This window comes from Fragaria vesca, linkage group LG6 (genome assembly GCF_000184155.1).
Source record: "Fragaria vesca subsp. vesca linkage group LG6, FraVesHawaii_1.0, whole genome shotgun sequence".
NCBI lineage: Eukaryota > Viridiplantae > Streptophyta > Magnoliopsida > Rosales > Rosaceae > Fragaria > Fragaria vesca.
Window position 1 is genome coordinate 248,083 of NC_020496.1, and position 22,997 is coordinate 271,079.

General features: G+C 38.5%; 6 protein-coding genes and 1 non-coding gene across 7 annotated transcripts in view; all 7 read left to right on the forward strand.

Annotated features, from left to right (window-relative positions):
* The window catches only part of LOC101294183, a 1,575-nt gene extending 1,058 nt beyond the window's left edge, over positions 1-517 (forward strand). Inside the window, exon 2 of the transcript XR_184837.1 lies at positions 276-517. This is a non-coding gene — a transcript (uncharacterized LOC101294183). The remainder of the gene's footprint in view (positions 1-275) is intronic.
* A 1,044-nt stretch (positions 518-1,561) lies between these two features.
* On the forward strand, positions 1,562-4,421 carry LOC101294377. Its single transcript, XM_004301971.1, has 6 exons — positions 1,562-1,970; positions 2,585-2,687; positions 3,232-3,287; positions 3,443-3,604; positions 3,864-3,977; positions 4,062-4,421. The coding sequence occupies exons 1-6, from the start codon at positions 1,647-1,649 to the stop codon at positions 4,287-4,289; spliced, it is 987 nt and encodes a 328-aa protein (XP_004302019.1). The 5' UTR covers positions 1,562-1,646; the 3' UTR covers positions 4,290-4,421.
* A 1,326-nt stretch (positions 4,422-5,747) lies between these two features.
* On the forward strand, positions 5,748-6,881 carry LOC101305092 (F-box/kelch-repeat protein At3g06240-like). The gene has a single exon (XM_004304682.1). The coding sequence runs from the start codon at positions 5,748-5,750 to the stop codon at positions 6,879-6,881; it is 1,134 nt and encodes a 377-aa protein (XP_004304730.1).
* Positions 6,882-8,341: 1,460 nt separating this feature from the next.
* On the forward strand, positions 8,342-10,606 carry LOC101294672. The gene is made up of 6 exons (XM_004301972.1): positions 8,342-8,796; positions 9,406-9,508; positions 9,636-9,691; positions 9,814-9,975; positions 10,106-10,219; positions 10,301-10,606. The coding sequence occupies exons 1-6, from the start codon at positions 8,365-8,367 to the stop codon at positions 10,454-10,456; spliced, it is 1,023 nt and encodes a 340-aa protein (XP_004302020.1). The 5' UTR covers positions 8,342-8,364; the 3' UTR covers positions 10,457-10,606.
* A 2,952-nt stretch (positions 10,607-13,558) lies between these two features.
* Positions 13,559-15,468, forward strand: LOC101294957. Its single transcript, XM_004301973.1, has 5 exons — positions 13,559-13,735; positions 13,948-14,376; positions 14,500-14,656; positions 14,995-15,108; positions 15,203-15,468. The coding sequence occupies exons 2-5, from the start codon at positions 14,351-14,353 to the stop codon at positions 15,296-15,298; spliced, it is 393 nt and encodes a 130-aa protein (XP_004302021.1). The 5' UTR covers positions 13,559-13,735; positions 13,948-14,350; the 3' UTR covers positions 15,299-15,468.
* On the forward strand, positions 15,335-17,473 carry LOC101305391 (the record flags this gene model as incomplete). The annotated part of the gene is made up of 7 exons (XM_004304683.1): positions 15,335-15,362; positions 16,336-16,376; positions 16,521-16,623; positions 16,717-16,772; positions 16,902-17,066; positions 17,160-17,273; positions 17,381-17,473. Coding segments are annotated over 7 exons (600 nt in total), but the record flags the coding sequence as incomplete, so codon positions are not given.
* Positions 17,474-17,951: 478 nt separating this feature from the next.
* On the forward strand, positions 17,952-21,422 carry LOC101295240 (DEAD-box ATP-dependent RNA helicase 18-like). The gene is made up of 11 exons (XM_004301974.1): positions 17,952-18,200; positions 18,269-18,505; positions 18,941-19,156; positions 19,238-19,317; positions 19,434-19,539; positions 19,626-19,739; positions 19,822-19,920; positions 20,017-20,106; positions 20,419-20,525; positions 20,629-20,772; positions 21,152-21,422. The coding sequence occupies exons 1-11, from the start codon at positions 17,952-17,954 to the stop codon at positions 21,420-21,422; spliced, it is 1,713 nt and encodes a 570-aa protein (XP_004302022.1).
* Positions 21,423-22,997: the final 1,575 nt, after the last annotated feature.

The window sequence follows — 22,997 nt, forward strand, 5'->3', positions numbered from 1 at the left end:
TCTGCCAGTTTTCGCCAGTAGGTTACCTGTTCAACCTACTCATGTTTTCTTGCTTCCGCTTGTGTTTAGTAGCTCTGAATACTTTAGAATTTTTGTATATTATGTGAGGTTCGGAAGTGTTGAATTGAGAGTGTAATTTGAAATTTTCGAGTTAGGGTTGTCCATCTGCAAGGGAGATTTTCTTAATCTTTTCAGTAAATTTTCCTTGGAGGTGGTCCCCGCACAACTTACTCTGGGTTTCAGGGTGAAATTCGGGGTGGGTCGTGTCAGTCTAGGTTTCTTTAGATGAGAAAGATCTCTTGCAATTGAAATGGAGGAGGAGACGGAAGAAGAAGAAAGAAAGACGAGGGAGATGAAAAACTTAAGAAGAGAGGCAAGATAGATTAGGGTTTGATGAGAAATATATTATATTTAATGTGTAAGTTGTTAACTTTGTTTTGAGTTTTGACTTCTATGAAGTAATAAAATTAGTTTTTGCATATAGATTAACAGCATGAGGATCTGCCTTGGTGGTTTGAGACTTGTCTCTTCACCTATGTGGTCTTGGGTTCGAGTAAAATGGTTAGTATTTTGTATTTGTAACGTATTTAAGCCGTATAATGGCTGATATACCTACAATTCGGTAGGTATGTGGTATACCGTATTTTAGGTAAAACGTGTATCACGTACCAACCGACTACTCAAAGTTGGTACGGTAGTATTGTACCGAAAACTCGGTTACCAACTATATCGGTTACCAACTTGGTACATGGTTGGTTTCGCCAGGGTCTAAATTGTCACCCTTACAAGTTTTGGTTAAAACAGAACAACATCGGTAAATTTCATTAAGAAAATAAAAATATATAATAAAAAGGAAGGTCCATTAAATGTTTATTAAGAGTATCACAAATTTTTTTACATAAATTAATGAAATATATATTTATTTATAAATTATATATAAATATATATAATAATAAATTATATAATTATATATAATAATATTTTTATCCTTAATGGGTGGGGATGGGGACGAATATCAAAATACCATACCCACCCCGTACCCGATTTAAGAATCCGAATACTGGGGATCCCCATCCTCGTTACCCGTTTATATCCGTATATTTTCTCCGTTAGGGTCGAATACCTAGATATTGAAAAACACATACTCTTTGATTTCGTATTGATGTCCAGATTTTTGTAAAACACAGTATTTTATCATGGCTCTTGGTAGTTCAAGTCTGGAGCTTAAAAAAGAAAAGAGAAAAAGAGGATAGAAGCTGTTCATAAACCTTCAGTTTTTCTTTTTTTTTTTTGTTGTTGAACATTTGTAGACACAGGGCCGGCCCTGTGGACAGTGTTCATGGATTTTCCTAGGTGGTTTTCCTTTTCTTTGGATTTCCTTGTTAAAATTGAGTTATATATACTGTCACACGTCACCCGTTTTACATACAAGTCCGCCCCAGAGAGTCGTATCTACGCGTCGTATGTGAAACGTATAAGTACGTACGACAACGTTTGGCGCGTAAGTTTCGGACGGATTAGAAGATTAAAAGCGTTTAGATTAAGATTAGAAATTATCCGATTTAACTATAAAAGACTTCGAATCTAAAACCCTAACCAACAAACTCCACCTTTCCTTTCAATTCAAAATCCCCAAATTCCCACCTATGGCGTTTAGAAATCCGGCCACCGTCGCCGTCGTAATTCTCGCTCTGGTCTTGATTTCCGACTCGAATTTCGCGTCGGCCGCTTCGGGTGGGCAGTCCGGCGGAAGCTTGTTCCCCTCCGGCGGAGGTTCGTCTTCGTCTTCATCGGGGTCTTCGGGTTCATCGGACTCTTCTTGGTCGTGGGACCACCACCACTCGCCGTCGTCGGGTTCCTTGACGGACGGCGGATTCTACGGCTTCTTGCTTTTCATGGCGGTTATTGTTGGGGTTTTAGTCATCTGTCATTGTGCTGGAGTTGGGAAACTAAGCGTCGTCAAGCTTCAGGTATAGCTTGATCTTTTGCCTTCTCTGTTTATCTATGAATCGAATACTGTTAATTGTGAAGAATTGTAGAAAAGAAATTTGGATATGGATATTGTTTGATTTTGCTTATTAGAATTTCACCAATTTGTTTTCTTATTGTTACTTGTCTACTCTAGAATTGGATATGTGCTTTAAAATCTTGTTATGTTTTGGAGAATTCGGTAGGGTAGCACCTGGTTTAAGACCTAAAAGAAAATGTATCGAATTGCAGAAGACTGTGATTTGGAGAGACTGTTAGAATTGTCCATCAAGAAGTTAAGCACCTCGATTGAGTCTTTATGAAAGATTGTTTTGGAGTTGGTCGAGAGCATGTGAAGCTATGTTATATGATATGTAGAAGTTGGTAAAGTTCAATTGAAAGGCTTTAACGTCGAAAGAGAAATTGGAAAGAATCATGTGTATTACAGTTTGACATTTTAAGCTGTAGCGAGAAGAGCGTAACTTTTAGAAAAGGGGTGGACGTTTTGATGTTGTTAATTGGATTGTGGTGGTCTGGAAAGACTCTTATGTTGTTGTGATGCTGGATATTTAAATGGAGAAGTTGTTCTGTTTGTAATGTATTACTCTTTTGTAAGGTTGGTCTGGTGGGCAAGGCGCCATCGCTTCAAAAGGATCTTAATCGACTTACTGAAACTACAGATATGTCTACAGCTACGGGTTTGAGTCATCTTTTGACAGGTGAGCTACGTTATTGATCAGTTATTAATTGCTCATTTAAGTTTTATTATTTATCCATTAAACATAGAAAACCTTTTTCCTTTTCTTCTTTTATTTTGGTTAGGGGTCAGTTTCTTTGCACCAACTTGATTGAAAACTTGATACGTTACATAACATATTTGAGTTCTGAATATTGATTTCAAATGGTGATGAACTGCTAGTTATTGTAGTTAATCCTGCCATTTATTAGATGATTTGTTGATAGTGAAATTTGTGGTTTCATTATGTCCAATTCTGCTGTGTTACTTTATTTGAAAGAGACTATTCCCTATCTTTAACAGTTTAACTTTTAGAGACTGATGACAGAATGAAAAGGTTTCAAGAAGACATTTACTGGGTTAATGGCTTTCCAACAAATTGAGATGTACATTTTGCACTGAGCTTTATGGATTAGTTTTTTTTCTGCTGGCACAGTACCTTACATGATATTTTGAGCTAGCTACAGTCTTGTTACCTTTACTCTTTTTCTCTTTCTTATCCATCTTTTGTACACCTTTGGTTTCAGGGGCATCAACATCTTTGCTTCGCAATCTTGATTATTGCATCTCAAGTTATTCATCAGTAAGTTCTATTTATCTCCTGGAGCTAATGTTGATATTATAAAACAAAAACCGTTACTAGACTCATAATGGCTAATGTTAATAGGGACCAGGAACGTTCCTAGATTTAGATGTTATTAAGGACATCAATTATAACTTCTCACCTGCCACTTATAGGTTACTCGGAAGTCTGAGATGGAAGATGCAGAGCAATGCTTCAAACAACTTTCCATGAGAGAAGCGGCTAAATTTTCCAAAGTTACGCTTTCCAATGTGAACAACTTTATAGTGAGATCGACAATCCCGGCACCAAATGTAGTCCACAAAGAATATATAGTGGTAAGGTTCAGATGAAATGGCAGCCTTTCTAATATTGGTATTGTTGTCTTCATTTATACCCAAGGACACAAAGAATATATAGTGGTAAGGTTCAGATGAAATGGCAGCCTTTCTAATATTGGTATTGTTGTCTTCATTTATACCCAAGGACTTAAAGTCGAAAACCCATGTTTTGATTTCAGTTGGCTACTTCTAGGATTGTATTAGAAAATACAAATGCAAGTTCTTATTTCTTAGATTACATTTGAATAATTATCAGGTTACAATTTTGGTGTCTACTCGGGGAGCACAAAAGTTACCCAGCATCAATGGCCGTGCCGATTTGAAGAAAGCATTACAGAGTCTTGGATCCATTCCCTCGAGCAAACTACTGGTAAGAATAGAATTTCTCTGAGTGCTAAGCTGTAAGTCCCTCCTTTGGGTATGTGCGTAACGTATGTTTATTTTCTTCATGTAGGCGGTTGAGGTCTTATGGACTCCTCAACAGGAAAATGATACATTGACTGAGAAGGAACTACTTAGAGATTACCTGCATTTGAGGGGATTTTATGATCCAGGGTCACTTGAAGAAGGGTCATATGACGATTCCTACCCGTTCTTAGGGGTTACTGTAGACAAGGACTATTTTGATGCCAGTCAAACCCACGAGCCAGTAGATGTTGCTAGTCAAGGACTATTGGACTAATAATTTTTAGCATGGTAACTCTTTCATACTGTATACATTACCACCAAAATAATGTCAGGTTCTTTGTATGACATGGTAAAACGTGTTAAAGTTTACTAGTCAATTCCAAGTTTCATTTGAAGGGTTTGCAATTTACATTTTTTACACACTTGCATAGCTTAATCATCCACAAACATTATCACAGCTCATTGTACTAGCTAGCGGCTTTCTTCCCCGTTGCAACTCTCATCGGAATCATTAGACCGTATTATGTCTGTCTCGACCACCATACAACTATGCATCCTTATCATGTAGTTTTGTTGGTTTGATATTCCTCATGTTTGCGACTTTTCGTACATTGTGATCATGCTGTATGGACTAATAGAATTTAAAACAATTTGATCCCTACTGGATATACCATTTGTGAATCAAAAAACTCAAAACTACTTGATCCTTGTTGATATTTACCATCTCTAGCCTCTGGTTATTCATTTACTTACAGTAATGGAATTATCTCTGTAGAAACTCTAGCATCCAGTGAAAATTAATTGTGTTATCCCTGTAGAACTGGTCAATTGGCATTTGAGCTGAGCTAAGTTAGCAAGGATACTGTTGGAGTCAAGAAAACCAGACTGAAAATACTGACCATGCAGAGCTCGCCGTACTTTGACCGAGACTTGTAAGGCAGTGACTCGCAGTGGAAGCATGGCAAAGCCGTAATTAGACAATCCGAGAAGGATAAAATAGTATTTTCGTAATTTTAATGAAAAATAACTGAAAATTGAGTGGTCAAATTGTAACAAGATACGAGAGAAAAGGCAAAAAACGGTCTTTTACCAGGCTGTGATTGAAACTATCGGACTGAAAAATGAGTGATAAAATTGTGATTTTCTATGACAGAAAGGGCAAATGCGTAATTTTGTGCATGAGGGAATTGTTTATAAAAGTCAACTGAACTTTAGTTAGAGGGGGTTGTATTCAATTGGGAGTCTAAAGGATTTTTTTGGATTTCACAAATCTTTTAAAATCTGAAGGTAATTCAATCATGATTTAATAGAGACCAAACAAATCTTTCTAATACAATACTATAGAATCTGATAAACTTCACATGGAGTTAATTAAAACAATCATTCGGATTCTATAAATCTAGCCGAATCTGTGGATTATAAAGAGTCAAACAGAATCAATTAAAATCTACATTGAATACACCCCCTTAGTATACTAGGAAGACGAAACTGTTCTAGGGTTTTCTTCCTAAAAGTTTCCTATGTTGTCTCGTGTTTACCATGTATACTCCCCCACCCCCCCCCCCCCCCCCCCCCAAAAAAAAAAACCCTAAAAGGATTCTATGGATTTCATTCCTTTTTTTTGTTAGGATTTGGTTTCCTTAACTCAAATAAACGTAGTTTTTCCTTAAAAGAGTACTATTTAGCTAATGAAAACTGGTCAAACCTTTTGATCAGTCGTCAAAAGGTATATATGGAGATGGTGAGGTGCAACGAAATCCGGAGGCAGCTGATGGATCTACCCACGGATTTGCTGGTGGACATCCTTTTGAGGCTGCCGGTAGAATCGTTGCGTTATTGCATCCGACGTGTGTGCAAGACCTTGTTAAACACGGTTGACAGCCGCTCTTTCATTAGGCAACACACACTTTCACTCATTGCAGGCAACAACCATGTTGTTTGTCGAGTACCTCAACTTATGTGCCTTTTAGAAGAAACTCCTCTCGATGAAGAAGAGATAATCATTACTACTTTTGTGACCTTGCAATCACTGAGATATGATGGTGGCACCGCCTTGACAAAAGGCGAATTCACATTTACTCATTCGACATCAAGCCCTTATCAGCCAAGGTACATGATACATTTTGTTTTCTACAACTTGTTATGCATGGAGGCAGATGAACATTGCTTGTTGATCAATCCTCTTCTCAAACAAGTTCTAACTCTCCCAACCGATAACATTCGACAACTTGATATGACAAAATATGGTCCGAATTGTCATGTATCCCTTCGGTTCTATGGTATGGGATTTGATGATATAACCAACACCTACAAAATTGTTCGCGTTTCCAGGATTTGGCATAAGGAAGATTATCTTGAGACCCTCGGCATGTTAGCTCATATTCTTGTGTTGGGCACCAACTCCTGGAGAGAAATACCATCGGTCCCTCCCTGTATGGGATTAATTTACACGTATAATCTTTGTGCATACGGAGATATGCATTGGCTGATGTTAAGAGGAAGAGATGGAGGTGTCCGTATACTTTCTTTTGACTTCAAAAGAGAAGAGTTTCATTGGACTCCTGCTCCCACATTGCGAAGCTCGAACAAGAACTCCATCTTGCACATGCTTAGTTTAAGAGGATCCATGGCCATTGTGGAGACGTTCCCATTGGGAGAAGGAGCTATCAAGGTTGAGATATGGGTGATGAAAGATTATACAAAGAAAGAGTGGGCGAGGGAATACAGCATGAATGTCGACGTGCGTCCTAAGTATGGGTTGAAGTATGCGACTTGTGGTGAATGGGAGCATGGCATATTTTTCAATGATCATAACATGATGTGTTTCAAGTCTGAGGGTACTACTAGATTGTTTTTGGATCTTTGAAGTGCTTCTGTCAATACTGCGATATGCCCACTTGATGAGACCGAGTCGTTTGTAAAGATAAAGAGCTATACTGGGAGCTTGATTTCCTTGAGAGATTTTGGTACTTCATGTTACAGTACTGATGCGCCTAGCTCATGATGAACTTCGTAATTAATTAGTTGATGAAAGGCAAATAAGTCTTATGCACGACTATGGTGATCGCTAATCTCAAATCAAGGTAATGCATAATTAATGTATGCCGTCCATGGTTTTTGAATTTTGTTTGATACGATTCATATTAAACACTGATTGCTATATATGCACTTAAGTTATTTTTTTTTTTTTTTTTTTTTTTTTTTTTTTTTTTTTTTTAAATACAAGAGCTAAAACGGCATGCACTATAACCATTAACGAAACCATAAAATACAAATAGGGGACATTGTGCCTAAACCCCATAATGTAAGAACACCCTAAAGTATTAGACATATTTACAAAATCTATGCATTTTAGCAAGCACCGTTTAGCAAAGAGTGCATCATTGGCTACTCTATTTATTTTACAATTTTGACGATATATAGGAAAAATATCACTTAGAACTCTACGTAGAGTTTGTCAAATTCAGCAATTTTTGCCTTCAAATTCAGCTCAACCTGCATTGTACACAATCAACTAATCTGGCATCAATAAGTAATCTCGGATATATGAATTGTATTCATCTCAGATTTGAGAAAACCTGGTTTGCATGTCATGTCTTGCATCTCACTGAAAACAAACCTGAAATCTAACACCTAGACTAATAACTAATAAGCATGCATGCAGATTGCTTCACACTCAGCTTATGAGCTCCATCATTCAATTCTTTCTCCCATTCAAACCAACTGGACAAGCAAATCACAATCAAATATAAACACAAAAGGAATCACTAATAGTTCCGTATTGCTAACCCGTAAAGCACAATGGCAACAAATGCATTAGATTAAAGAACCTGCAGCTAATTACACAGTCGGGATGAACCGCCGTTCTATAAGGCAGCTCGGAGCTTAAGCATAGCTTCGCCACCTGAAAATCAAGCACCAGAGCTAAGTAACATACATTAATCACATCTTAATCACTCTAGTTACAAGTTACAACTAATCAAAACGCTAAACCATCTACTTACAGGCTCATGCGAGATGGAAGTCGCGGCGGACAAGAATAACGGCGTTTTTGACGCCGCTGTTTCCGACGAGGGAGTGACAAAATAAAACGAATAATAAGTCGTCGGCAAAACCATCCAGGTGACCAAATTACACGGGCTAGGCGGAGACCCGGTACGTCTAGGCGGTCCAGGCCTTAACGGGCTTGGCGGGCCACGGGGCCAGAACACAACCCTCTAATTTTTCGACACGTGGCATTTACGCAGTCAAAAACTTAGTGAGGTAGAAAAAGCATAAAATCTGGTAAACTATAAAACACCAAGACCTTTCTTCCTTCCCACTCAAAAAGAAAATTCAAGAAAAACCAGATGACGTCATTGAAAAATCCTGCCACCGTCGCCGTCGTGTTCTTGTTCCTCTTATTGATTCCGAGCTTCTCGTCCGCCGCCACCGGCGGCCGCGTCGGCGGAAGCTTGTTCCCCTCCTCCTCCTCCTCCGGCAACAAAAAATCCAAGTCTCCGTCTCCGTCTCCTCCGTCGTCTTCGCGCTCGTCGCGTCACTACCACGCGCCGCCGACTTGTTACTCCTCGTCGTCTTCGCACTCGTCGCGTCACTACTACGCGCCGCCGACTTATCACTCCACGGCGGCTCCAACCTCGTCCTCGTGGTCGGAGAATGCCGGTAAGGCGGTCGTCGGTTTCGTCATTTTGTTGGCGGTTATGCTCTGCTTGGGGATCATGTGGGACTGTTATACGGAGGCGGAGAAGAGAGAGGGTAAACTAAGCGTGGTGAAGCTTCAGGTATTTGGTTTCATCTTTAGCATTCTCAGTTATCTATGTATCTTGTGAGTACAGATTTGAATTACTAGGGTTTGTAATTGCTCTTTAACTAGGGTTTAATTGGGGTTTTAGTGACCCCTTAGGGTGAGATTTGAACTGTACATGTTTTTTTGTGTTTGAGGCTTTGAGCATTGGTGAATTTCTATTGAAAGTTTGAAACAGATTCTGGTTATGTGAATTTGGTAGGGTAGGCAACTGCGAGCGATACGATAATGTATTCAGTTACAGAATTGTGAGCTTCTTCAGAGAGCGCGATTAGAGTTGGCCATCAATATGATAGGGATGTGATATAAGCATCATTTAGGATGATTTGAAATTTATTCATGAGTATTGTGGACTTCAATTTGAGAATGTGAAGGTCACTTCTTATGCTATAATCTGTAGGGGTTCTTGTATACTAGAAAGTTAACACTTCAAGCTGTAAATACACAAGCGTTACTTTACAATATGGGGGGACTATTAGAAGTTGTTTGTTGATTAGAGATTACTGTTTTAGAGACATCTGTTCTTTTTGCTGGATTTTTGAGTGGGAAAGCAGTTTTTTGATTTAATGATATACTCTGCTTACAGGTTGGTTTGATGGGCGAGGCGCGATCACTCCAAAGGGAGCTTAATCGAATTACTGAAACTGCAAATACTTCTACTTCAGAGGGTTTGAGCGATGTTTTAAAAGGTGAACTATCAGTTATCCTTTATAGGACTAGTTTTGGTATACTAAGTCCCATAACAGTTGAACCAGTAAGCTACTCCTTTTACTTCTATTTTTCTTTCCTAATGCTCCTTTATGCCTTTGGTTTCAGGGGCAACAACAGCTTTGCTTTGTAATCTTCATCATTGCATCTCAAGCTATTCATCTGTAAGTTCAATTTATGTCCCTGAGTTTGAGGATAAACTACTGTCAATATTTATGGACCAAAACAGAAAGTATAACTAGATCTTAGAAATGTTGATGACATGAATAATCTCACGTGTTTGTAGGTTATACGAAAGTCTGAGATATACGATGCAGAGACATGCTTCAACCAATTTTCTGAGGAAGAGGCGGATAAATTTGATGATGTGACCCTTGTCAATTTGAACAGCTTTAAAACACACTCAGAAAGCCAGTCACCTGATGAAATCGACAAAGAATATATAGTGGTAAGATCCAGATCCATATCAGAGGGCATAATGCCTAATGTTTTCATTTGAATTGGGTAGTTCTAGGATGGTTTCGGAGCACAGGCTTGAAATATTATTCTTGTCTCTCTCATTGAATTCTGATGATCAGGTTACAATTCTGGTGGCTACCGATGGAGTACTGAAGTTGCCCACCATCAATGGCACTCGTGACTTGACGAAAGCGTTACATAAACTTGGAGCCATTTCCTCGAGCAAAATAATGGTAAGAACAAGATCACTTCAAGTAGCAACTTACTCTAACAATGTAATGCCTAACACATGTTTACTGTTCTATTTTGTGCAGGCAGTAGAGGTCTTGTGGATTCCTCAACAAGAAAATGATACTTTGACTCAGAGGGAACTACTCAAAAGCTACCCGGATTTGAGAGGCTTTTATGAAGCACCTTCTGAAGGGCAATGTGAAGATCAGCAGCCATTCTTTGGTGCTAATGTAATGTAGCGTAGTGGTTACTATAGTCAAGGACTAGTAATTCTTAGCGTGGTAACTCTTTCTGTCTTTCATACTGTATATATTACCACCAAAATGATGTTAGGTTCTTTGTATGACATGGTAAAACGTGCTGAAGTTTACTAGTCAATTCCTAGTTTCATTTGAAGGGTTTGCAATTTACATTTTTTACACACTTGCATAGCTTAATCATATCCACAAACATTATCAATGTTCATTGTACTAGCTAGCGACTTTCTCCCCGTTACAACAATCTCATCAGAATCATCAGACCTTATTATGTCTGCCTTGACCACCATACTAACCAGCTGTGTTTAACCCAAATGAATATTCCATTTGTGAATCAAAAAACTCAAAACTACTTGATCCTTGTTGATATTTACCATCTCTAGCCTTTGTGGTTATTCATTTACTTACAGTAATGGAATTATCTCTGTAGAAACTTTAGCATCCAGTGAAAATTAATTGTGGTATCCCTGTAGAACTGGTCAATTGGCATTTGAGCTAAGCTAGGACACTGTAGGAGTCAAGAAAACCAGACTGAAAATACTGACCATGCAGAGCTTGCCGTACTTTGACCGAGACTTATTTTGAAAATCCCTCCTTTTTTATCACCTTCAAGCTTCAAATTTTACCACTACATGTCTATATATATGTAACTTGCTATGTGAGCCTCTCCATAAATAATCTGCCTGTTAGTTTCTTACTGCAGCCTTTTTAACCTCTCATTCGATCTGTTCCATAGTTCTCCAGCACCATCTATGATAACATGATCAATTCTCTTAGTTTTCCCCTTATTTGCCATTATCACAGCAAATTCACAACCCCAAGCTCTACAGCCTCATTATCATGCTACCACTGCACTTTCCAACATGTCCGAGAAGCTTAATAAGCCGTGTCTATGGTCATCCCCAAAAATTACTATTTTATTGAGTAATTAAAACGCGTGTTAGATTTAAATTGTGTAAATTAAAACATCATTACAGAATTTTTTCATGACATATACCTTGCAGGCGACAAAAGTGCTTGGAACTCTCCTGTTGGAAATCCATGCAGAGTTTGTCAAATTCAGTAATTTTCGCCTCCAAATCCAGCTCAACCTGCATTGTACACAATCAAATAATCTGGCATCAATAAGTAATCAATACCCGGATATTCATCTCAGATTTGTTCAAACCTGGTTTGGTATGTCTTGCATCTCACTGAAAATAAACCTGAAATCTAACTGCTTGACTAATAATAAGCACATCCTAGGTATACATTCCGTAGGTGTCTCAACCTCATGTTCACACACAATGTTATGTGAAATATGCATTTCTAACAAGCACAACACACTCCAAAGTGAAAGACAAGCACACTCTATCAGATTGCTTCACACTCAGCTTATGCGCTATCTCCATCCTTCAATTCTTTCTCTCATTCAAAACAACTTGACAAGAAAATCACATTCGAATATAAGCACAAAAGTATCTAATCACTAATAGTTCCCAATCGCAAACCGGTAAATTAATCATAATGGCAACAAAGGCATTAGATTAAGAACCAAAAGCTGAATTAACTAGCTTGGCCACCTGAAAATCAAGCACCGAAGCTAATCAACATGCGTCAATCACATCATAAACACTCTATAACAAGTAGAGCAGAGTGAAGTCTGCAAACTAAATCAGCAGCACTTTTTTTACTTCTCTGATCTTATTCGTTTTCTTGAGAAATTTTTGTATAATTTGGTTCCAGAGACAACAGTATCTCTGCTGTGCAACTTTGATCATTGCATCTCAAGTTATTCATCTGTAAGTTCAGTACGTTCATCTCATTGAGTTAGAAATCATAAACTAATATTGAATATGTGGACCAAAACAGAAAAGGACACACATTATAACCTTTCACATATATGCTTCTAGGTTGCTCAAAAGTACGAGATAGAAGAGGCTGAGGAATTCTTCAGACAACTTTCGACGGAAGAGATGCTAAATTCGACGAAGAGACCCTTGTCAATGTGAACAACATGAAAACGAGCTCAATAGGCCAAATCCTCTCATGAATTACACAAAGGATATATACGAAGGCATTATAAAATCTTGGATCCATCCCCTCGAGCGAAATAGTGGTTAGATGATCTATGTTCTAATTTACAAAACTACTTCGAGTAGTGCTTGTATATATGTTTCTCCTTTAGATATGTTCTAATTTCTGTTCTTTTTTATGCAGGCAGTAGAGGTCTTGTGGACTCCTCAACAAGAAAATGATACTTTTGAGAGAGAAGGAACTACTCAAAGGTTGCCCGGAACTGAGGGGATTTTAGGAAGAAGCATCTGAACAAGGGCAATATGAAGATCAGCAACCGTTCTTAGGTGCTAATGTAATTTAGTAGCTAATTAAGCAAGTAAGAGAAGACCTCAAATTTGACATCATTGTTTTGTGGGAGATAAGAATCTTCTGTAGTAATTTTTTTTTGTTTTTTTTTTATAAATAATAAAAGATTATGCGATATCAGCTTCTCAGATACAGACAATGTAGGGAACAAGTCTCATCCTCAATCCCAAAAGAGAAGAGTCTGCCACACTCTGCTGTAGTAGTTCTTAAATGTTCCTTTCTTCATTGTTTGTACTCTCCAAATCTTCTTCTTCTGATGGTTATTTCATGGAGCCAAAATTGTTCCTCACAACAAAAAGAAAAAAAGATAAAAATTGAAGTATATATGCACTCTAAAATGTAAACCAACTCCCCCAAAACGGTGAGAACGACGACGTTTTGGACGCAGCTGTTGCGGGCTAGGCGGAGCACGTGCATGGCTAGGCGGTCCTAGTCTTAATGGGCCTTGGCGGGCTAGGGGTCCAAAGCAAAAACAATAAATATAAAAAAACTCATCAATTCCACTCACACTATCCCTTCGTTTTCTTTCTGTTCATTTCTGCAACTACTCGATCTCCTCTTTTTTCTCTTACGTTTTGAATCCAGATCCAGCTAGGGTTTCCGATCATGGCTCTCACAGCGCTCAAGGGACCTGCAACGGCGGCCGTACTGCTCTGTTTTCTGTTGACGTATCATCTGAATCCGGCATTGGCTGCCACAGCCGGGTCGGATGATAATTCGGATTCGGATTCGGATTCATATCGGTTTTCCACCGATTTCGTTTCATATCCACGGCGGGGTCCACCGGAGGAGCGTAAAGGCCAGCAGTGGATTTTCGGTTGGTTGATTATGGGAGCATTTGCGGTGCTGGTGTTCAAGTGTTCAACATACGGTAGATCTACCGTAATCAAACTTCAGGTATGGTTTAATTCATGACTCTGTTCTTCGAATTTTTTTACGTTTTACATTTACATCTTTAGGTAATTAGGACGTGTATTTATGATGAGAAAGATTATTATTGCTTGTTTGATAGTGATCTTAGGGTTAGTAAGTTTTTTTTACTAATATAATCGGATTTTAGTTTACAGTGGACAACTTTTACTCTTGGTTTTCACCATTTTCTTGATCAGGTTGGTGAGTCCGGCACGGCGAGAACACTCCAGAAGGATCTTGATCAGATGCCTAAAATTGAGTATGCATGTTTTCCTCAAAAGGATTTGAGCTGTGTTTTGACAGGTATTACCTTCAAATTTGGTAAATGGTGGTTTCATAATGGAAGGAGTAATTTCAGCAGGGGGAAGTTGTTCAAACTTTCGAAGAAATTAGTACAAAATCTTCGTAGTTCAGCATATGATCATTATTACCATATCGTTATTGACATTCTAGGATACGCTAGAAGTACCAATTTATCTCCATTTCAATTGAGGATCTATAAGCATAGTTTGACTTGGAATTGATCTGTGATATCGCATTGTTTTTCTTCTTAATTCCTTTTGGTTGCAGGTGCAACAGCAGCTTTGCTTCGCCATTCTCATGATTGCATATCAGGATATTCTTCTGTAAGTTCAATATCATCCCCTGAAGTAGTACTTGGTAGATTTGGTACAGTGATTAACCAATAAAGAACAAACTACGTTTAGGTATTATAAACTTTAGACTAATAATTTCTCACATTTTTGTAGGTTGCTACCATACGAAATATATATTCTGCATACAGTAAAATACTACAATCGAATTGAATTGGAAGAGAGGGCTAAATTTGACAAAGTTGGTTTGAACAACATCAAAAGGAAAAGTTCAACAGAAAGACCAGGGGGTTTGCAAAATGAATTTCTAGTGGTAAGTTCAACATCTATGAACTCCTACTTCTGAAACTCATTCCCTAATTTAACAGTATTCCTTGCTTTCCTTGGAATTAAAAACATATGTTTTGTCTTCGGAATTAATCCTTGAGGGGTCTTTTATATATTATTATTTGCAGTACATCTTTGAAGGTCTATAAATCTTGTTTTTCTTAGTTTATATGTTTTGGAATCTATATTGTGTAAGATATGCATGTGTCATTGTATGAAGCTCTTATAATGTTATGTTTCTGTGGTAAATTCTGAATTATACAACGCAAGACAATGAATGGCTCTTAGTTTCCCTTTTTCGATCTGATTCAATCTGATGACCAGGTTACATTAATCGTGGTTGTGGAAGGGAAACACAAATTTCTGACCATCAACAATAACACTGACTTGACGAAAGCCTTGCAAAATCTCGGATCCATTCCTTCCAGCAACTTAATAGTAAGTTGAAATTTGTTACTTCGATCGATATATAAACTGTAAATTCTCGGTTGGATCTTATTGATGTACTTTTATTTTATCTTTGGTCCTCCAGGCAGTAAGAGTGCTATGGACTCCTCAGCAGGAAAATGATACTCTGTTGGGGCAAGAACTACTTGAAGATTACTACCCCCTTTTGAAACCCTTTTGAAAGGGAAAAATGGAAGATATACAATGTAAATGCACATTTGGTAGAGAACTAGAGATTCAGAAAGGTAATCGATACATATATGGAGCTACGTTGTTTCTACATTTAACGTAGCGTGTTGTGTAGCCATTTTGAGGTGCGGTTGGTCATCAGATTACGAAAAACGAAATTTCAAAATATCAGAATCCTATTTAGAAGACAAACTAGGAACAAAATAGTGCAGGTTGACCCGAAAAAAGGAGACGAAACCCTATAAACTTGTTATTTCATCATTAGAAGGAATAGAAGCCAAAAGGTTAGCTAGAAACCCTAATAAACTAGAAAACCCAGTTCTACAATTCTCTCCCTTTTTTGACCCTTCTTCCTGCCTCGAAAATAACTCTAAACCAACTTCCATGGCTATATCTGCGTTGCTCGTAGCCAACCCCTTGACCTCATTGAAGCAAACCTCCCCTATCCCCTTCTCTCGTCTTCATTCTCTCCTTACCAAACCACTCCAATTCACAACAGCCTCCTTCAAAACTCAACACCTATCTTCTTCTTCTTCCTCATCTTCCTCCCCCAAATATGATCTCAAACTCAAATGCTCCTCGGAGAAGAACCAGTTCACATCAGACCATGCCTCTCATTCAGAAGCCAACCCAACTCGAGACCCACTTGAGACCATCGCCAATGAAATATTCTCGAATGTTCTCAAGGGCCTGAGAGCACCTGCCGCAGAAAACCCTAACCCACTTGAGGCTATATTCAATGAAACATTATCGAATGCTCTCAAGGTACTCAAGACACCTGCCATGGCTGCGGTGCTGTTAACTTTGTTGTTGACGTTTCACCCGAACAAGTCATGGGCCGCCTCCGGTGGTTGCGTCGGGGGAAGCTCCTTCTCCTCAGGCTCTTTTCTTCGTCGTCATCTTATACGTCTAATGATTATTTTTCTTCATCATCACCTTCGTATTCGTTTATGTCCGACGCCGAAGCTATGTTCTATATATTTGTTATTTTCATTCTGATCATAGCTGTTGTTTGCATTGTTTCCGCAGAGCCAAGTGCTGATGCAACCTCAAACGTTGTTAAGCTTCAGGTATCATGATCCGACTCACATTGTCTAATGTTAATGTCTTGTTACATCTTATTTTTCATATGGGTCGTGTATGTACCTGAGTAGTTTCAAATGCTATTACCTAAAAATGCACCAAAACCCTAATCCTGCCATTTTATGTCCAAGGTTGGCTTGTTGGGTACTGCACGAGCACTCCAAAGAGATCTTGATCGTATCGCCGAAACTGCTGATACGTCTAACCGCAAGGGCTTGAGCTATGTATTGACAGGTTTGGACCACAAGGGCTTGAGCTATCTTGATTGATCTAGTGCGTTCCTGAAACTTGACTTGGACGTTTTTATTTAATTTCATTTGATTGCAGAGGCAACTGTAGCTTTGCTCAGACATCCAGATTATTGGATCTCAAGTTATTCATCTGTAAGTTCAATATATTTCTTAGCTTACTTGGTTGATCAGTGCAACTAATGGTGCACCGGTATATAGGTTACTGGTTAGTTTACTCCATTGTAAAGACTCAAATTTCTAAGTTTTTACATGCGTGTATAGGTTACTCCAAATCATAACATGGAGGATGCAGAGAAATGCTTCAATAAAATTTCGATTGAAGAGAGGGCGAAGTTTGATGAGGAGACGCTTGTCAATCTGAACAACAAAAGGAGGAAAAGCTCGACAAGCAAGAATTACGATGGATTTCGAAACCAATATATAGTGGTATGGTTACATCATCTCTTCTGGTCTTTCAGCATTATAATGATAACAAAAGAGTAATGTACATATTTTTTCTGACTAAATGTTGATGATCAGGTGACATTGTTGGTTGCAATCGAAGGGAAGCATAAGGTGGCCGCCATCAATAGCAGCGATGACTTGAAGAAAGCATTGGAAAATCTCGGATCCATTCCTTCGAAGAATATAGCAGTATGAAATTGTTACTTTATTAATAATTATAAGCAATAAACTGAGACTTTTTCCCCCATATAATTTGATCGATTGTTCACATATGTTTTGTGTTCGTTCTCCTGCAGGCAGTACAAGTGTTATGGACTCCACAGCAGAAAAATGACACATTGTCAGAGGAAGAACTTATGGAAGATTACCCACTTCTGAAGCGTTTTTAGGAGAGAACATGAAGTTTATTGTGTTCAAGCAAAAATGTCGTTCTTTTGAATCCCTGAACTAGAGATTTTACTATTTATTGTAGATTTCTACATAATTTATTTCAATACGACGAAGTCAATCTACAAATTAAAAACATAACCTGCTTGTTGAAGGGTTTTGAAAGACCTTGTCTCTATGTCAAATCTTCTATATCCGAGAGACTTCTGGTTTAGGGGCAAAACTTGGGAATTCAAAACCAGACGAAGTTGATCATTCCACAAAAAAAAAAAACTATTAATAGTGTAATTATACCTTGATGCGTGAAATCCGTTATCTTAGTTTATAAAAAAAACTCGAAGAAAAAAAATAATAATCTCACTAAGTCGGGCGGGTCGGGTCGATTTTGGCTCATTAATGGCATGTCGTTCAGAAACAAACTGATAAACCCTACAAAAACCCTGAAACATCCTAAAGGGCGCGAACGAAAAGCGAGCAGCAATGGACAGCGCGTTAAGCAACACGCGCTTCTCCGACCTCAAGCCTCCTCTCTCCGATCCGGTTCTCCAAGCCCTAACCGCCTCCGGCGTCGAATTCTGCACTCCGGTTCAAGCCGAAACAATCCCCTTGCTATGTAGCTTCAAGGACGTCGCCGTCGACGCCGCCACCGGCTCCGGCAAAACCCTAGCCTTCGTCGTCCCCCTCTTCGAGATCCTCCGCCGCGCTTCCACCAATCCCAAGCCTCACCAGGTAACTCAAAACCTCCACTCTCTTTTCTTTAAACCTATTCAAATTGATCAACTCTGATTTGTGTGTAGGTGATGGGAATGATCATAGCTCCGACGAGAGAGCTCTCGTCGCAGATTTACGACGCAGCAAAGCAGTTCGTTTCGACGTCGCCGAATTTCAAGTGCGTGCTTTTGGTTGGAGGACGCCAAGTGAAAGCTGACATGCAGCGGATTCAGGAGGAAGGAGCCAATTTGCTGATCGGAACACCCGGTAGACTCTACGACATTATGGAACGTATGGATCGCTTGGATTTCCGGAGCTTTGAGGTGCGTACATTACGATTCAATTGAGCGACATTGTTTTTTTAGTCCTAATTTGGTACAGCTTTGCTTTTAAAAAAATCAGTTTTTATCTTAACTTTTAGATTATTTTTTGAAAATTACAAGTTAGTGGAAGCAAATTTTAGAAACAGCCTTGAGGTTATTTCTAGAAGCTGTTTGTCGATAAAAACACTGAAAATTAATATTTTATGTCTTAACAGCAGTTTTAAAGCTGTTTGTCGATAAACACACTGAAAATTAATATTTTATGTCTTGACAGCAGTTTTAAAAGTAATATTTACCAAACACGAAACTGTTTTAATTCACAGCTGATTATATTCATAATACAGCAGAAGCAATTTTTACAAAAAGTCAGAGCAATCCCAAACTAGGCGCCCTTAGTGTGGTTGAAATGATAGGGTGAGGTTTGTGGTGTTGCAGATTTTGATTTTAGATGAGGCGGATAGGCTGTTGGATATGGGGTTCGAGAAGCAGCTGACTGGTATTATATCTCGCCTGCCAAAGCTGAGAAGAACTGGTCTTTTTTCAGCTACTCAGACTGAGGCAGTTGAGGAGCTGGCCAGGGCGGGGTTGAGGAATCCGGTGAGGGTTAAAGTGGTTGCGGAGTATATAACACCTTCGGGACTTTCCATTGAGGCAAGAATAATGTGTTTTTAATGTCTCTCATCTTCTTATTAGTTTATTTGTTTTGGATTTGACCACCTTGCTCTATTTCAGTATATGGAATGCGACGCATACAAGAAGCCGTCGCAGCTTGTGGATATCCTTGTTAAGAATAAGTCTCAAAAGACCATGGTGTAAGTGACACGAAATTAGTATGTGTTGATGTCTAGTGGAGGTATAAACGCTTGTTTAGATCGAGGTGAAACTGTTTTACTTCCAAAGTGATAGTCTCATCTTTCTCCTTATCCAGGTACTTCATGACTGGTGCTTGTGTTGACTACTGGAAAGTTGTTCTATCATGCCTCGCTCCCTTGAAGGATTTCAATCTGATTGCTATCCGTGGGAAGATGAAACAGGTAAAAGCATTGCTGGCTAACAGACGTCGACAACTTCTAAATCAGTATTTCATTAACTCATCATTCTTTGTTCTATTACTGTCTAGAAAGCAAGGGACAAAGCTCTAGCCTCATTTGCATCTCTCTCAAGTGGCGTCCTTCTATGCACTGATGTTGCTGCCCGTGGACTTGACATTCCGGGTGTTGACTGTATAGTGCAGGTAGCTTGTTAACAGTTGCACCTAGATGATCACCCCCTTTTTCGGATTTGAATAGAATACTTACCTATTTCTTAATTTGCAGTATGATCCACCTCAAAAGCCTAATGATTTCGTACATAGAGTTGGCAGAACAGCACGTATGGGTAGACAAGGCAGTGCAATTGTTTTCCTGTTACCAAAGGTTTAGTTATAGCACTTTATACAGCACTAATATCACTCTTTTGACATTTGGTTGTTTAGTATGTATGAGGTGCTTATTGGGTTTGGACTATTGTAGGAGGAAGCTTATGTGGAATTCCTGCGGAAAAAAGGAGTTCCTCTTCAAGAAAGGATATGTCCGGATGATGTCTCTGATGTTGTTCTTCAGGTAAGCATCATGTATGTAACCTTTACATTCTTTTACACTGGAAAATTTATTTACATAATTTATTACTCGTTTGCACCTGTTAGTAAGGCATCATTGTGCTCATTAAATGTTGATTGATCGACAATATTGGGACATTGGGTGAATATGCTAGCATTTATTCTGATTGTCATATATTATGGATCAAGCTGTTGTCTTACAATGATATGAGCTTACTTTTGTGATGGTTTCCCCTGTTTTGAAGTTTCTGGTCCAACTCATCTCTATTGTTTTAGTTGAGTCTTGAACTGACATCGTCTTGAAACTTTGCTTCAGCTACGATCTGCTGCAAGAAAAGACCGTGATATCATGGAAAAGGGCAAGCGGGCTTTGAAATCTTACGTCCGTGCTTATAAAAAACACGGCTGCTCCTACATTTTCAGGTGACCATATGCACATTGTGTTATACTTCAGGCTGCCGGAACAAAAAGTAATACATTTGGGAACAAGCATTTTTCCCATTTCTGATTTGAGTTTTTAATGCAGGTGGAAAGAACTTGAACTTGGGAAGTTGGGCATGGGGTTTGGACTACTACGGCTCCCTGCAATGTCTGAGGTAAAACACAACACACTTTCCACGGAGGGTTTCACTCCTGTTGCAGACATCAACTTGGAGGAGATCAAATATAAGTAAGAAGTCTCTCCTATCTTTTACAGTATGTGTAGAACTTGAGGTGCTAATGAAATAATACCAATCCTTTGATAATAGGCTTCACCTTTTGGATATTTTTTCAAGGCTTGTTTTTTTGGCTGAAATTGAACTGAATAATATGTATTATCAATCACAACTAAAAACTAGGGTAAATGAAAATGATTATAGCTTGCAGGACCTATTGTGCTTAAATTTCTTCATGTTAGAATCAGTAGCGGTTAGTTTTGCATTTTGACATGCAGTACTGTAGACCTTAGTGCCTTACTTTCATGCTTGCTTTGTAAATACTCTGTAAAAGAAATAGCTTGCACATTTCTTCATAATGAGCCTGTGCTTAAGAAAAAGTTGATAATATAGGGACAAAGCTCGCGAGAAGCAAAGGAGGAAGAATCTGCTAGTGAAGAAAGAGGCAAAAGAGCAAGATCCTAAACCTCAAAAAACCAACAAAAATCCAAGTGCTGCAGCTAAGGTGACGAAGAAGAAAACAGCTAAGAAAAGAGGGGCTGAACAGACAGTTGAAGATGCTGATGAGTTGACGAGAGAATATCGCCTGCTAAAAAAGCTGAAAAAGGGGACTATTGATGAAGCTGAGTTTGCTATGATGACAGGAACTGAAAACTTACTTTGAAGTCGAAGTCATAGTCTACAGAATGGGATTTTTGGAATCCAGGCATTGCTTGAGTAAAAGAGAAGACTTCAGCCATCGATTGGGACTTGTATATTCTTACAGAAGCAGCCATCACCAAGCTTTTTTCGGAGGCAACTTGCTAGGTGATAGATTGAATGAGCTTCTTGCTTTTGCCAGTCCTCATTATGGATGATGGTCGATGTTTCAATACATGTTTCTTACTAAGTTCATTTTGCTGATTTAGTTTAATTTGTAAATCTTCATAATAGATTTGGACTTGCTACAATTTGCAAAGCAAGAACAGAGAATACACCTTTGTGTTTATACAACTTTAGTGGATTTACCAATTAGTGCAGCAGATCCAATGGGTGTGAGATATTATAGTTTGGTGTTATTTGGCATGCACTGTCAATAATGAGAGAGGTATCCATTGGTACAAGAACCCTGGAATAACTGTTGGAAGTAACACAATGCTACTGAGTTGAAGTATTATTATGAATACTGCAAAACATATGAAATAGAGAAGTTAACATGTTGGTTGCCATCAAAATTGAAGTAATGAATACCTTTGTCTGTAATGGAAGGAATGAAGGATATGTTGATGTCCAATTTGTGATGATGATCCTAAAAGAAAAGCCTACATTTACTTGAATAGATATCTAAAACCTCACGCATGCATATTGCTCTAGTTTTCCTATAAAGTGGCAAGTTTGAAACCTTTTTACTTGGTCCAAATGAAACACCTAAGCCAGGAAATACATAAACAAACAAAGTATGGTAGGCGTCCACTTTGCTACCCATGCCACTTTCACAAAACCATAAAGCAAAGAAAATGATGTGCAAAATCTCCTTGTAGATGCGTACAACTTGGATGAAAGATATGTGTGTAGTCCATTAGCTGCAGGGCCTGCAGCTCATCCCAAATATATGTGATTTGGAACCTCCTTTGTGTCACTGTCAGATGACTCATAAGCGAGTTTGTTTTAGTACGTCGACAATTTCCTAATTGAACTTTAAATTAGATAGACATCACATAACTAATTCGTCATTTGATGCTAAACAAGCACATAACACTACGTATTGAGATTTTTGAGGTATTATAGATCGCATTATGCATATTAGTAAGTTAGACGTATCAGAGGAGGACATAACTCTGTCATAGTCTTTCTCATGTCTGGCCATATTTGCCACTGAGACTGATTGCAAGCAGATCAGCATCACAGCATAAAACATGGAAGAGGATTGTTTTGGAAAAACCCACTCCATGATTATTGACATATTAGGGAGGATGGTCCTACAAAAATCAATCTCGAAAGTCATGATTGATAAAACCTCTCATTGGCCAGCCAAGCAGGAACTGCCTGTGTTGATGATCCCATGCCAATAATTCAATTCATCATCATTTTTCAATGGTTCATCTCTCCCTCAATAATGTCTCAGAACACAAAATCAATAAAGCACCGATAAGATATAAGATTCTTTGATGCTCCATTTTAAAGAGTAAGTTATTTCGGCATAATATGATCCAAGTTAGTTTTTGAAGATAGTTTGTCAAACATTTTGTCTATCTTGTCT